Source organism: Coregonus clupeaformis, chromosome 16 (genome assembly GCF_020615455.1).
Source record: "Coregonus clupeaformis isolate EN_2021a chromosome 16, ASM2061545v1, whole genome shotgun sequence".
NCBI classification, from domain to species: domain Eukaryota; kingdom Metazoa; phylum Chordata; class Actinopteri; order Salmoniformes; family Salmonidae; genus Coregonus; species Coregonus clupeaformis.
Window position 1 is genome coordinate 1191116 of NC_059207.1, and position 14985 is coordinate 1206100.

Genomic DNA, 14985 nt, shown 5'->3' on the forward strand with positions numbered 1-14985 from the left:
ACTAAGACTAGCTGTCCCCATTGGCGTCGGCTAATGGGGATCCTAATGAAAATCTAAACACACACACACACACACACACACACACACCTCTACAGATGAGCAAATGTAAATCTTGAGTATTCAGTCGAGTAGTTCAGAGTCATAGTATGAAGGCATTTCTCTGAGTAGTTGTTCATGGCGTGTTGACAGTTTTACACACAGAGTTGTGTTGCTAGGCAATCTTAATGAGCACTGAACATGTTTACAATTCATTACCTGATGCACTGCAACTATAGCGATGGACTTGGGTAAAGCTGTAGTCATTAAGTCAGGTATAAATAGGTATTTGGCAGTCTACTGCATGTATTGAAATAAAACCTATTGAATAATTATACAATATTATAAACAGTCCTCTTATTAGGATCACACACAGTAAATTACAGCATTTTTAAAATCCCAAATACGTGGAAAAAAGGAATACACTCTAAAATGAAATACGTCTTTAATGTAATGCAGCCATTGGTTGTGTAGTCCCTCTGGTTCAAGTAATAGAAAATATGACACTCTGCAGTCTGTCTCATCACAGCACTGCTTAAAGAGCAAAAAATAATTACACATCACATACAGATAGAATAACATTCACCTGGGAATGGATGTGGTTAATATCGTTACATCGTCATCTGTACTGTCCCATAGGAAATACTGGTGTTCAAGAAATGAAGTCTTTGTCTACATAGTACAATACAAAGGACTCCAGATCCAGAGTAAGAAAATATGTTTGCTCTTTAAAACAATATATTACAACTCAATTGCAGAGGCAAGTATGTCCATCATTATACAGTAGGTCCATTGAATTGTTAGTCTCCTGTTCTAACAATCTTAGATCATTCCAATGAACACTCAATCTATGTCTACAGCACGTTGTTACATTGTGAACCTATCATGGTCTTTTCACTATGACAACATCTGTTGTGGTACCAAAACTGTACATCCTACAAATACATCTTTATTAATTATACAACGACTGGAAATTAAGAGTGGACATTCATTATCAACCTAACTGACAGCAGAACATTTACATAGGTTGTATATCTTGGTATTTCTTATCATCCCTACTTCTTCAGTAATGGGGCCAGAGTTTTTCTGTAAATTAGCAGCGTTGCCTATATAGATTAGCCTAATAGCATCTGTGCTATTCTGTCCCACTGCTAAGCTTCTACCTCTGCGTTTTAGTGATTTCATCTAATAAACAACATATGGTGTAAATGGCATACTGTTGCATTGTGGGACATTATTAGATTTTCATAGAGTGTTTTTTTAAATCAAATATATTTCAGAAAATGTATAGAATTATTTTCATACCTGTGGCCTTTAAACTCATCAATAGCTAAGGGGGAGAATGCAGGAGTTACAACAGCAGAGAGTAACCTTGGTCTGATAAAGAGGCTTTTAGCGAAGCGTCTCCTGGACTATGCAAACGGCCAGACGGTCACTGTTATACCCTCAGGGTCATGTGCTGTACATTGACAAAGCAGAGTTAGGAAGAGGAGGAAGGGGCAGAGAAGGAGGATGAGGAGGAAGAGAAAGAGGAGGAGGAGGAGAAGAAGAAGAAGAATTCAGGACCTCCTCAGATTGGCACTAACTGTAGGTAGCTGGTTAACACTTGAGGTGTTTCTTGCTGGTCATGTCGTTCCAGATGCGGTGCATCTCCTCCGGGGAGATCTGGTGGACCGTTACGACCCGTCTGTAGCGGCACAGACTGTAGGCCATCTTCCAGTGGTTGAAGCCGCTGTTCTGGAAGGGGTGGATGCCCAGCTTGCGAAGGCACAGCCCCACATACACATCCTCCAGGTGGAGCAGTCTGGTGTGCAGGGACGTCTTGTAGATGAGCTCGGCTACATCCGCCGAGAACACGTACCCCGTGCCCGAGCAGAACGGCGGGTACTTAGCCTCAGGGTAAAGGTCTCTGGGCATGTACCACTTACTACGCATGTCTCTGATCGGACCTCCGTTGATGACGTAGCCTGTGAAGTAGCGTCTCCGCGGCTTGGTGGCGGGCTTGAGGAGGTTGTAGACCAGGTTCTCCATGTTGACGAAGATGTCCGAGTCCGTCTTGAGGACGTACTGGGCCTTGGGGCAGAAGGTGGCCACCCAGCGCATGCCCATCAGGGTCTTCAGGGTGAGGTTGTGGTAAGAGTCTATGAAGTCCTCCACTACGACATCGTGGAAGATCTGGCTCTCCTGTTCCACCATCTGGTTGAGCACCGGGTCCGCGTTCCTCCCCAGCAGGAAGAGTGTGAGGACGCGAACGCCATCGCCGAACGTGCTCTCGTCACCCCACGTCTCTCGAATCGCTTGACGTGCGTCAAACTCCTTGTGGGTGGTGCTGATCAGGATGACTAAGAAAGGTGCCTCCGCCTCACACTTCTTGGGCTCGTTGATGACAAAGTCGAAGGCGTGCGGGTTGAGCGGCCGAGTCCGTATATTGCTGAAGGTCCCGTTCTTGGTGAGCTTGGTCTTCTGGCGGATGGGAATGGACAGCTGGCCCACGTAGGAGGTGGAGGGACGGGACAGACTCAGGTACCAGAGAGCGCTAGCCCAGCAAACGACCGTCAACAAGTATAAGCAGTTGACCTTTGAAGGCATTTCTGTTTACTTGGCGCGTGTTAGGAGCATTGAGAACGTAGAGAAGGTGGAATCTCCATGGGTGGTCCCTCCAGCTACTTCCAGCGGTGCAGCATGATGCTGCCTCCACGAGACGCTTGACATTAATTCAATACCCTCGACTGCTTTAATACAGCCTAGTGGTGGGATTCTGGTTGAAAAGGAGGGTTGTCGTTTTTCCTCAATGCAGCCATTGTACTATTCCATTCCATTAGAGGTCCCAAGTGTGCTTCTTTGCATTCTTCTTGCCAGCATTTTATTCTAGACAGAAACAGATAAAAAACAGATTAGTCAAGCCTTAACAAGAATGTTTCAGAAGTCATTGGCAAAAGTAGAGTATTCACTTGGGTGGAATTATGAGGAGGGTTAGTATGATCTTAGAAACACATACAGAAAGATTCTCTTTGTTTGTTTCCTATAATCACATTCTATAGTAACAGATAACTCAACATGTGATAGGATCTCTATAGCTTTAGGTGAGTGAATACTCCTCCAAGCCGTCCTCTGGTGATATGTTTATGGCCTGCTTTTTCTTCTTATTTTGTTCTGGCTACTTTGTGGTTATAAACACTGTTGATCTCCGCTTATCCTTCCCTCGCTGCATATGCCGTGTCAAATCAGCAATATCACTCTTACTCTCTGAAAAGTCTCCTTAAGAAGAAACACTCCCGAGGGAAATGCTCTGGATCCTCTCCCTCTTTCTGTCTCTCTCTTGGTCTCTCTCTCTTTCTTTCTCTCTCTCTCCTCTCTCTCTCTCTCTCTCTCTCTCTCTCTCTCTCTCTCTTCATCCCTATTTCCTTCTGTCTTTATATCTCTCTTCCCCCGCCTCTCTCTCTCTCTCTCTCGCTCTTGCTCTTCTTCCTCTCTCTCTCTCTCTCTCTCTCTCTCTCTCTCTCTCTCTCTCTCTCTCTCTCTCTCTCTCTAAATGACACAGTGATCTTGGCATGACAGGAAACATTGTTCAGTAATGAGCTCTTCCTCGCTTGGTGCAATAGGTACTGTAGCATCCAGGGAAATAATGCACCAACGCTCTGATGCCATTACCATGGCAGTAGGAATTGTATGGCACTCTCACGGGTATATAAGTATGCACACAACACTGCTTTTTAGAATGGTTAATCATAATAGTGGCTTTGTGACAGAGCAAAATGTATCACAAAATAACCATTGTTTCGCTTCGATGATGAAAGACATGATTAAAGAAAGTCAGCTCTGATAAAAGCACACCATGCTCAGTGAGTGTTTCCATCACAGACAGCAACAGCATTGGTCCTGGATCAAAGCGAAGAGTGTATTTTTCCATCATTACAGTAACAAGAAGGGAGAGGTACTCAGGATTTCACTCAGGGAACTGGCACCTGTTACTACCAGCAGCGAGACTACAGATTGTGGTGTGGAATAAAAAAAGTGCGTCTTTATGGGTGTGGGATTAGGAATGAAAGAGACTGTAAAAAATAACAGACAAAAATAACAGTTTTCCACCATACGGCAATGTACAGGTAACTGCCAAAATAAAGTGTCTTTATAGGGCATTGGGCCACCACGAGCCAGAACAGCTTCAATGCACCTTGGCATAGATTCTACAAGTGTCTGGAACTCTATTGGAGGGATGCGACACCATTCTTCAACAAGAAATTCCATAATTTGGGGTTTTGTTGAAAACACTGTCTCAGGTGCCGCTCCAGAATCTCCCATAAGTGCTCAATTGGGTTGAGATCTGGTGACTGAGACAGCCATGGCACATGGTTTACATCATTTTCATGCTCATCAAACCATTCAGTGACCACTCGTGCCCTGCATTTTTTTGTTGTTGTCATTTAGCAGACACTCTTATTCCGGGGCGACTTACATGAGCAATTAGGGTTAAGTGCCTTGCTCAAGGGCACATCGACAGATTTCACCTAGTCAGCTCGGGGATTCGAACCAGCAACCTTTCGGTTACTGGCCCAACCTCTTAACTGCTAGGCTCCTACCCAGCCCCCAAGCATGATGGGATGTTAATTGCTTAATTCACTCAGGAACCACACCTGTGTGGAAGCACCTGCTTTTAATATACTTTGTATTCTTCATTTACTCAAGTGTTTCCTTTATTTTGGCAGTTACATGTATGTTGAGTAGAGAAACAATCATACTGGACAGTTTAGTCACCAGACACAGATGAGACCAAAGATTAATCCCACAGTATGTTTATTATTATTAATTATTTATTTTTAGTCATTTAGCAGACGCTCTTATCCAGAGCGACTTACAGGAGCAATTAGGGTTAAGTGCCTTGCTCAAGGGCACATCAACAGATTTTTCACCTAGTCGGCTCGGGGATTAGAACCAGCGACCTTTCGGCTACTGGCACAACGCTCTTAACCACTAAGTCACCTGCCGCCGTATGTGTCCCTTTTATTTGTTAGAATGATAATCCTTTGGATAACGCAATATGACATCTGTGCACCAACATAGGTGAACAGTTATATTGCTGTATCCAAAGGATTATCTTTCTGACAAATAAAATGTTCAGAGGTTCAGAGGGAAAATACAATGTTCAGAGGTTCAGAGGCCTGAATTCCATGTCTTTTGGGAATTAACATAGTTTTGGCATAGTTGAGTGCTGTGTTGTGTGATTAAAGGAAAGCCCTGTGGATATCCCACAAATGTAATTTTGAGTGAGATGCTCAAAATGGTGAGATGCTCTCATGAATTCTTTAGATTAGATTGACTTCACAGTTCTGGAGTTACGGTCCTGCCTTATCTGTCACAGTTTGAGAGTGGACACGATTAAATCTATTCATATTCTTTATCCCATCTCTTTCAGTGGCAGATTCTATGTCATCATATTTCCCGTCCTCCCATCACTTTTCACTGGGAGTTTAATCCCTCATCATGTTTCCCTACCTCTCTCCCCTCTTCTCAATCATTCCTCCTTCATCTCTGTTTATCACTCTCTCCCTCTCTCTTTCCCCATTGTTCTCCATCATTTCTCCTCCATCCCTTTCTCTCCCCTCATTCTCCATCATTCTTCTCTTTCTATCACTCCCCCTCTCACTCATTTTTTCCAGTGATACTGTTGATCCCTTTCCCCATGCTCTGCTGGGTCTTAGACACCCACTGCAAACACACCCTACCTTACTGGCAGCTGTTTCCGCCACCCACTATAAGCCATTCAATCTCTATGGACACCTCCGGCTGCTTCCTCTCATCCATCTCTCTATTCCCCTCTCTCTTTTTGTCTAACTCTGCCGCTAAATCATCTGCCCTCCCTGACCTCCTTCGTCCCGTTCACTCTATTATTTCTGTCTCTGAGCGAGAGAGCGATAGAGAGAACTGTTGCTTCCTTTCCTTCAGTAATTTCCGTAGGATTGTAGTGTACAATTCCTTTCACTATTCTCTCTTAGATTGACTCTTTGTGCTTGAGATCACAGTGTCAGCTGATTCTGTTAAGTGGTACAGGGAAAGTAGTACTAGAAACCTCAGCTCCTTTCGCGACAGATGGACTTGTTACATGTATCCATTTCCCCCCTCATGTTGAAGTAGGTTATTTTTTAGAGAGAATACCTTGACCTGCAGAGGCTATTTGAATGAACAGGATATCATGGCAGTATCATATTCATGTTTTCTCCCTGATTCTTGGATTGTCATAGCGGAAACGGAAAAGACAGGCTTTCAATTAAGCTTTGCTTCACTTTTTCCCAACACTCAATTAAAGAAGAAGAATGTTAACAGAAAATCAAAAATCCTTGCACTCAATAAAACTTTGTTAAACTTTTTCCCTTCACTCAGTGAAGCGTTGTAGAGCTTAATTACATACACTTAATATTTCCCAAAAGAAGTCTGTGGTGTAAATGACAATAAAGCTACAGCAGTCTTTGACAGATGTGAGCTATTATATTGGTTGTCATGACAGCAGGAAGCAGAAAGTAAAGTATTGTGTAGAGAGAAAGAGAGAGAGAGAGAACGGAATGAAGAAAGAAAGCGAGAGCCACTGTAACCCCACCACGCCGCAGCCCTGTCAACGACCCTGACAGACAACTGGCAGACAACAATGCACTCTTGGTAATTAAAAGGGAGTCCTGTCTTCACACTGGACTGGGTGGGGGCTGGAGAGATTGGGGAGAAAATGCAATGCATCTGGCGGGATTAGACCATTCAGCTCTAAATCACCACAAACATCCCCCTTCCTTGAGGAACTGAATTTAGCAGCCTTATAATCATGGCTCACCCTCTCGTTGATCTACTGCTTTGGCCTGCCGCCTAACACTCCTCTCCTTAGTGTGTGCTTTTTTGTGTTGTTCATTTGTGTGTGTGTGTGTGTGTGTGTATGTGATAATGCACAACAACTCTGTGTTGATGATGGCTGGAGTCAGTTAAAGGTATTTTCCTCCCAGAGAGAGTGTAATATACTGACTCTGATGCACCACAACAATAGGCCAGCCTGGTGGCTCCTCACTTCTGAGTGCCTCCCTTTTTGTCCTCACACGCAATTAATTGAAGTTGTTATTTAAGCGGAAAGTGACCTTGGTTATTAGAAAGGTGTGATTAGGGACGGAAAATTCAAAACAAGTGTTCAGGGAGAGGCTATTGTTGAGTAGACTGAGAAATGGGAGTGTTTCAGAGATGGACTCCAGCTCATAAGATGAGAAGAGCTTTATAATAAATAATACATCAAATCTACGGGCACATCCATCAAACGCCATAGCGAAGGTAGACGTCTCACACTGCCCTGTCCAATTTACTGATCTATCTGGAGATAAAAGGCAGCAAGGGAGAAAAATACATAACTAGCCCCTACAGATCTGATGCCTACTCGTATAAGCAGAGCTGTCAACATATCTCTTCATGAAAGAAGCTCCCATCTTCCCGGGATGATCAGGTATACCTATATCTGAAAGCAGGGCAAGAACTGTAACATAGAACTATAATATAGAACTGTAACATAGAACTATAATATAGAACTGTAATATCATTCAATCAAGTCAAGGAGGACGAAAGGCAGATTTGAGACTTAAATGGAAATCCCCCTACATCCAAGTAGAATATAGAGTATGCAGTTTCAGATATATTGTTAGCCAGACATGAAGTCTTGCTGTCAATGAGGTATGTCTCGGAAGGTTACTGCTCCAAAATGTGAGCCTTTCACTACGGGAAATCTCAAGAGACTCACTTTTCATTCTCTTTGAAATGCAAGCTGTGGAGTCAGTCAGACGGAGGCTGCTTGGAAATGCAGCACTGTAGGCCCCCATAGGCAGCGATACAGTGACATGGATTAATGCAAGGCAGCCTATCAACAGCCACCTTATATCTATGACTGGACCTGACCGTATAGTAATTACATGGGCAGCAGTGGAGGCTGCTGAGGGGAGGACGGCTCATAATAATGGCTGGAACGGAGCAGATGTAATGGCATTAAACACATGGAAACCATGTGTTTGATACCATTCCACCCATTCCTCTCCAGACATTACCACAAGCCCGTTCTCCCCAATTAAGGTGTCAGCAACCTCCTGTGATGGGCATCTACACATATAGTGAGCAGCTGGAGTAAGGGGGAGGTAATTGGGGTGATCAGTGTCTTGAAATTAAATGGGTGTGCTGCAGGCTGCATGGAGCCAGGAGGACATAGTGCCGTACAAAGTGAACTACACCTTAACACAGAAGCATAATCCCACATGGTTATGTGTGTAGGTGTAGTTCACTATGTATCAATTGAATCTACTCCTTAACGCTGCAATATGTAACTTTTTGGGCGACCCGACCAAATTCACATAGAAATGTGAGGTATAGATCTGTTATTCTCATTGAAAGGAAGTCTAAGAAGCAGTTCTATGGGCGCTATTTCTATGCTTCCCGTTCTTAAGATTTGTTTTTGTGTCTTTTACTTTCGGTTTTGTACACCAGCTTCAAACAGCTGAAAATACAATATTTTGGGTTGTGGAAATATATTTCTCAGAGGTTTAGATGGTACAATGATTCTCTACTCTATACTTGCTTGTTTTGTCACATAAACTGAAATTAGGCGAACTATTAGAATTTTAGCAACCAGGAAATGGCGGAGCGATGTCTGCATAGTGCATCTTTAACACCACAGAAGCATAGCCCCACATGGTTCTGTGTGTAGGCATAGTTCACTATGTAACTATTTGACCTACTCCTTAACCACAGAGCACATAGTTTGGGGCCATGATTTGTTAGTATGTCCCAATACTTGGTTCATAATTGGACAAATAAGCATCAGGAAGAGGAGAGTCAATCAGAAATCACCCCACTCTTTTTGACATTCTTCCAAGCTTCTCTCCTCTACCAATTGGATGTTGCTGTGAATATTGTGAAGATGTAATTCTGGTTTCTGGTTAAATGGTGCGTGAAGGTCCTGATGGAGGCTGGATTAATAAGCGTTCTCTCACTTTGATTAGTGTTAATTAAAATGGCATGATAAAGATTCCCAGTATGGTTCTAGCCTTTGTGTATTCTCCTGATAACAGATATAATTGAATGATTGTTGGTAAGAAATAATTAACTTAAGGCCGCATAATCCACTTCCTGGAATAGAAAATAATGCCGAGCTGCTTGGAAGAGGCTCTTAGAGAATTTTTATGGTGGTCTGTATGTTCTGCGCAGGCACTGTTTCTGTAGGGGCAAAGTTAAATATCTCTGGTCTCCTTATCAAATCTGTTACAGACAAACAGATACTGTCGGCAAGCGGTACCGGAGTGCCAAGTCTAGGTCCAAAAGACTTCTCCACAGCTTCTACCCCCAAGCCATAAGACTCCTGAACAGCTAATCATGGCTACCCAAACTATTTGCACTTTTTTGTTGTTGTTTTATTTTACTTTTTTTATTAAAAAATAAATGCATTGTTGGTTAAGGGCTGTAAGTAAGCATTTCACGGTAATGTCTACACCTGTTTTATTCGGCGCATGTGGCCAATAAAATTTGATTTGATTTGATTTGTCATTATTGGCACAGACTTATCATTCAGTACCACCTTGTGAGTACAATATATGTTTTGACTGTGAGTCGCTTTGGATAAGCATGCGCTAAATTTCAAATGAATGACAGATTCTGAAGAGGGAAATGTATGTAGGAATCAGGGAGACACTGTTACTGTTTGAGGAGGGATGGAGGTAGGGAGAGAGGGAGAGAGGGAGAGAGGGAGAGAGGGAGGGAGGGAGAGAGGGAGAGAGGGAGAGAGGGAGAGAGGGAGAGAGAGAGAGAGAGAGAGGACAGCATCAGTAGTCTGTCCACGGCACCAGGACCTGTGCTCTGGCATAAATTGGAAATGACAACTTGATTCATGCCGGTGATATATTTTACCGTCCGACCGGGTGACATTCTTGTCATCTAATATCCGAGACTTGCTGTAGCGTTCGAGAGACGGGATGGGGAGGAAATGCTGGGTCCAAAAAGGACATGGAGGATTTTGGCTGTTTTTGGTAGAGGAATGAAGCAGAGCGAAAAGCGTGTCTAGAATTCATAGTTTAGTATAAACATGAGTGGGTAGACCAGCTGTGCATGTAAAAGGTGATCTTTATAACCTATAGATACACTGTAAAGTACAGTATTTGTTATTATATCAATAGAATGGAAGCCTCCAGCTAAAGATGTAGGTGACAGACCTTCAAAACCTTCTCTCTCAGCTTAGCTATACTGTATATTCTGGAGGTTTGACCTCTCATTCTCTGGTATGGTACGTTGGATGTAAGCTAGTTGAGGTGAAATAAGCCATGGGCAAATGAGAATGGTGAACACTGAAACCACAAGAGGCTGCTGAGGGGAGGACGGCTCATAATAATGGCTGGAATGGAGTGAATGGAATGGTATCAAACACATGGAAACCACGTGTTTGATGTGTTCGATACCATTCCATTTATTCTGTTCCAGCCATTACTATGAGCCGTTCTCCCCAATTAAGGTGCGACCGGCCGCCTGTGACTGAAACGTTCAGACTTCAAAAACACAATAACTTTTCTGGCATTGACCTATAGAAGTTTAAGGAGTTAGTTAGCAAGAGACAGAGTCCAACACAGTGTGCCAATTGTTATTTTATACATTTCTATGAACAATTGAACAGGACAAACAAGAACTGCTGCGTTGCACCAGCGGGGCCAATTTGAATCCATTATTTTACCCTTTAAAAGAAAGTGAAAATCTGTGCTTATAATTCAAAACAAATCATTTGTTCTCAAGAGCCACTCCTGACAAAAAATTAAAAATACTTACTAGTACAGGCGAACATTTTCAGGAAATAATTGCACTAATGCTAAATATAATCTCTGACTTTTGACAGTAGTGTCTACACACACACACACTCATCTCTCTCTCATCTCCCTTATGAGCTCTCTTATCCCCATGTATGTGGACTAGTTTAGGCAGTGTGTGCTAACTAGCCCATATGTTCACCTGAGGGACTACTGAACCCCTGCAGTCATCAATTAGTGTGGGCACACACACGCACACACACGCACACACACACACACACACACACACACAAGCACACACACACACACACACACACACACACACACACACACACACACACACACACACACACACACACACACACACACACACACACACACTACCCTCATCCACACCCAGCCCTACTCTGACAAACACATATTCTGACTGTTCCAAGACCATTTTGCTTAGATAAACATCTGGAGGCCTGGGTGATGGAGAACTAGCAGCAACCAAAACATATGTGCCCAGATAATACCCACCCGGTGCCATTAACAACCCCCTGTGCTGTGCAGCCCAGACACATCATCACACATAGAGTTCACAAATAAATGAATGAATTACATTTTATTTTCATGTCAAATCGCCCTTTCACAGTGAGAGTGTACTAGGAATAATCACAGGCACCATCTCAGTGCTAGTGGGTAGAGGCAGGCATGCTGCGAGCACCCTGAACACATCCCATTATACAGCACAGCTGAAACACCACACCTGTCCTGATAACATCACAGCTCCGTACAATAGGCTTGCTCTGTCACTCTCTCTTACACACACACACACACACACACACACACACACACACACACACACACACACACACACACACACACACACACACACCTTCTCTCTCTCTCTCTCTCTCTCTCTCTCTCTCTCCTTTGCTCCATGTCGATGCTGGAGGCTGACAGGGGTCCTGTTAGTCGCTCTGTTGAACCTGGGAGGGGAGCTGTAGCAGTGTCTGGGCGGTGTTGAGGTGTTGAGGTGCTGAGCAACGGCTGAGGAGGCTTACAGCAATTACCCTGTCCTGTCCTCCTCTCCTCTCCGTGCCAGACCCTGCTGCTGACACAGCCAGGCACAGGGACAGCCAGGCACAGGGACAGCCAGGCACAGGGACAGGACATGCTGCGCCAGCATATCTTTTCTAACTGCACTACTCCCAGAGAGGGTGCTGAAAAGCTGCATAGGCCGAGGTGAGGTGTGTGAAGATAGATGCTCTGTTACGACAGCAACACATGCACACATACAGTATAAAGTCATGGGTATGTTCAATGATATACTGTATTTGTGCATAGAATCAATGCACACACACACACACAATGGTGCACGCACATGTCCCAGTGATCTGTCAACCTGAGTACAATACTTTCAGAGCCATGAGCAAGGTAAAGTATTTCCAGTGACCCTCTCTGGACCTAACCCGACTGTAACCTGTAGTGGCTCCAGGCTGCAGCTGTGGAGGAGATGTTACATCGCTACATCTAACTACCCAGCATGGTTTTCCACTGGTAAAGAGCTGTCGCTGCTACATCTAACTACCCAGCATGGTGCTCCACTGGTAAAGAGCTGTCGCTGCTACATCTAACTACCCAGCATGATGCTCCACTGGTAAAGAGCTGTCGCTGCTACATCTAACTACCCAGCATGGTTTTCCACTGGTAAAGAGCTGTCGCTGCTACATCTAACTACCCAGCATGATGCTCCACTGGTAAAGAGCTGTCGCTGCTACATCTAACTACCCAGCATGGTTTTCCACTGGTAAAGAGCTGTCGCTGCTACATCTAACTACCCAGCATGGTGCTCCACTGGTAAGGAGCTGTTGCTGCTACATCTAACTACCCAGCATGGTTTTCCACTGGTAAAGAGCTGTCGCTGCTACATCTAACTACCCAGCATGGTTTTCCACTGGTAAGGAGCTGTCGCTGCTACATCTAACTACCCAGCATGGTGCTCCACTGGTAAGGAGCTGTCGCTGCTACATCTAACTACCCAGCATGGTGCTCCACTGGTAAGGAGCTGTTGCTGCTACATCTAACTACCCAGCATGGTGCTCCATTGGTAAGGAGCTGTCGCTGCTACATCTAACTACCCAGCATGGTGCTCCACTGGTAAAGAGCTGTCGCTGCTACATCTAACTACCCAGCATGGTGCTCCACTGGTAAGGAGCTGTCGCTGCTACATCTAACTACCCAGCATGGTGCTCCACTGGTAAGGAGCTGTCGCTGCTACATCTAACTACCCAGCATGGTGCTCCACTGGTAAAGAGCTGTCGCTGCTACATCTAACTACCCAGCATGGTGCTCCACTGGTAAGGAGCTGTCGCTGCTACATCTAACTACCCAGCATGGTGCTCCACTGGTAAGGAGCTGTCACTGCTTATTTCCAACCTCTGCAGAGCAGGAGCCATAAATAAATGATTAAACTTGTCAGATCCACTCAAGCCTGATCCTCCAGGAAGTGGCTTGAGAGGAGGTGGTGGTGGTGGAAGCGGGGAAAGGGGGTGGTGGCGGGGGACATCGGAGGATGTCCACAGGTTAGAGGTGGGAGGATTAGATGGAAGGCATGGGTTAAGAGGAAGTGGGGAAGGGTTTTGACAGATTTTTGAGGGTGTTACAAATGTTATCTGTCTTTGTGAGCGATACAGTGAATGAAGCATACTTTATGTGATCTATTGTGTTTAACCCTTATTTTCCCCAGTAAGCTGACTGGGAACACATTCTCTTTTAAAACAACAATCTAGGGTGTAGTTGCAGGGGGGAGGAGGCACACACACAGACCGATACACACCCCAGAGAAAACATTAGACATTAAGATCGCTGCCCCTCTGCCCACAGCCAAACAGATCTGTATGTGTCCTTGAACACTGTTCAAAGAACAGGCCTTAACCTTTAACACGGTCTCTGTTTGTCTACCACACGCCTCAAGGCAAGATAGAGCTATGGGGAGTGTGTGAGCGTGTGTGATTGTGAGTAAATGCGGATGAGAAAGATATAGTCTTTGAGTGAGTAATGTGTGTGTGTGTGTGTGTGTGTGTGTGTGTGTGTGCATGTGTGTTTGGTAATGGAAGGGTGTGCATCGAAACACCCTTTTTGACTCCGAATGGCCATGTTACTATGGCAACAGGCTGGGTGAGGGGAGGGAGTGTTCTCAATAGGAGAGTTCTGACACTGTGACGTGATCTGAATGCTCCCGCATGATCAGTCGGACTAAGAACGATGTCTGTTCAAAAGAAAAGCCAACTTCCTCTTGGGTTTGGGCAGACTGTCCTCTGATTTAGCCCAATAGACAGACTCAGGAATATTAGGCAATATTGGAACCACAGTGTGGTATCTAAATGATATCATGAAAGTAATGTCCATCGGTGATTAGGAGAGCGTCAGGAGTGATTATGTCAACTACTGATGGAAACAAATGATGATGTACACATTTCAGGTCTAGTTGACATAGGAACACCTATGTGAGAATGCTATTTCAAGCAGACCACCATAGTCCCTGTGCCCAAGAACACTAAGGTAACCTGCCTAAATGACTACCGAGCCGTAGCACTCACGTCTGTAGCCATGAAGTGCTTTGAAAGGCTGGTCATGGCTCACATCAACACCATTATCCCAGAAACCCTAGAACCACTCCAATTTGCATACCGCCCCAACAGATCCAAAGATGATGCAATCTCTATTGCGCTCCATACTGCCCTTTCACACATGGACAAAAGGAACACCTATGTGAGAATGCTATTCATTGACTACAGCTCAGTGTTCAACACCATAGTGCCCTCAAAGCGCATCACTAAGCTAAGGACCCTGGGACTAAACACCTCCCACTGCAACTGGATCCTGAACTTCCTGACGGGCCGACCCCAGGTGGTAAGCGTAGATAAAAACACATCTGCCACGATGATCCTCAACACGGGGGCCCCTCAGGGGTGCGTGCTCAGTCCCCTCCTGTACTCCCTGTTCACTCATGACTGCATGGCCTGGCACGACTCCAACACCATCATTAAGTTTGCCGACGACACAACAGTGGTAGGCCTGGTCACCGACAACGATGAGACAGCCTATAGGGAGGAGGTCAGAGACCTGGCCGTGTGGTGCCAGGACAACAACCTCTCCCTCAACGTGA

At 44.8% G+C, this 14985-nt stretch overlaps 1 protein-coding gene across 1 annotated transcript in view; it reads right to left on the reverse strand.

Annotated features, from left to right (window-relative positions):
* Positions 1-466: 466 nt before the first annotated feature.
* The window catches only part of LOC121558104 (beta-1,3-galactosyltransferase 1), a 135065-nt gene continuing 120546 nt past the window's right edge, over positions 467-14985 (reverse strand). The window contains exon 3 of the mRNA XM_041871593.2: positions 467-2904. Coding sequence (XP_041727527.1) covers positions 1636-2625 — 990 coding nt within the window. The 5' untranslated portion in view covers positions 2626-2904 and the 3' untranslated portion in view covers positions 467-1635. The remainder of the gene's footprint in view (positions 2905-14985) is intronic.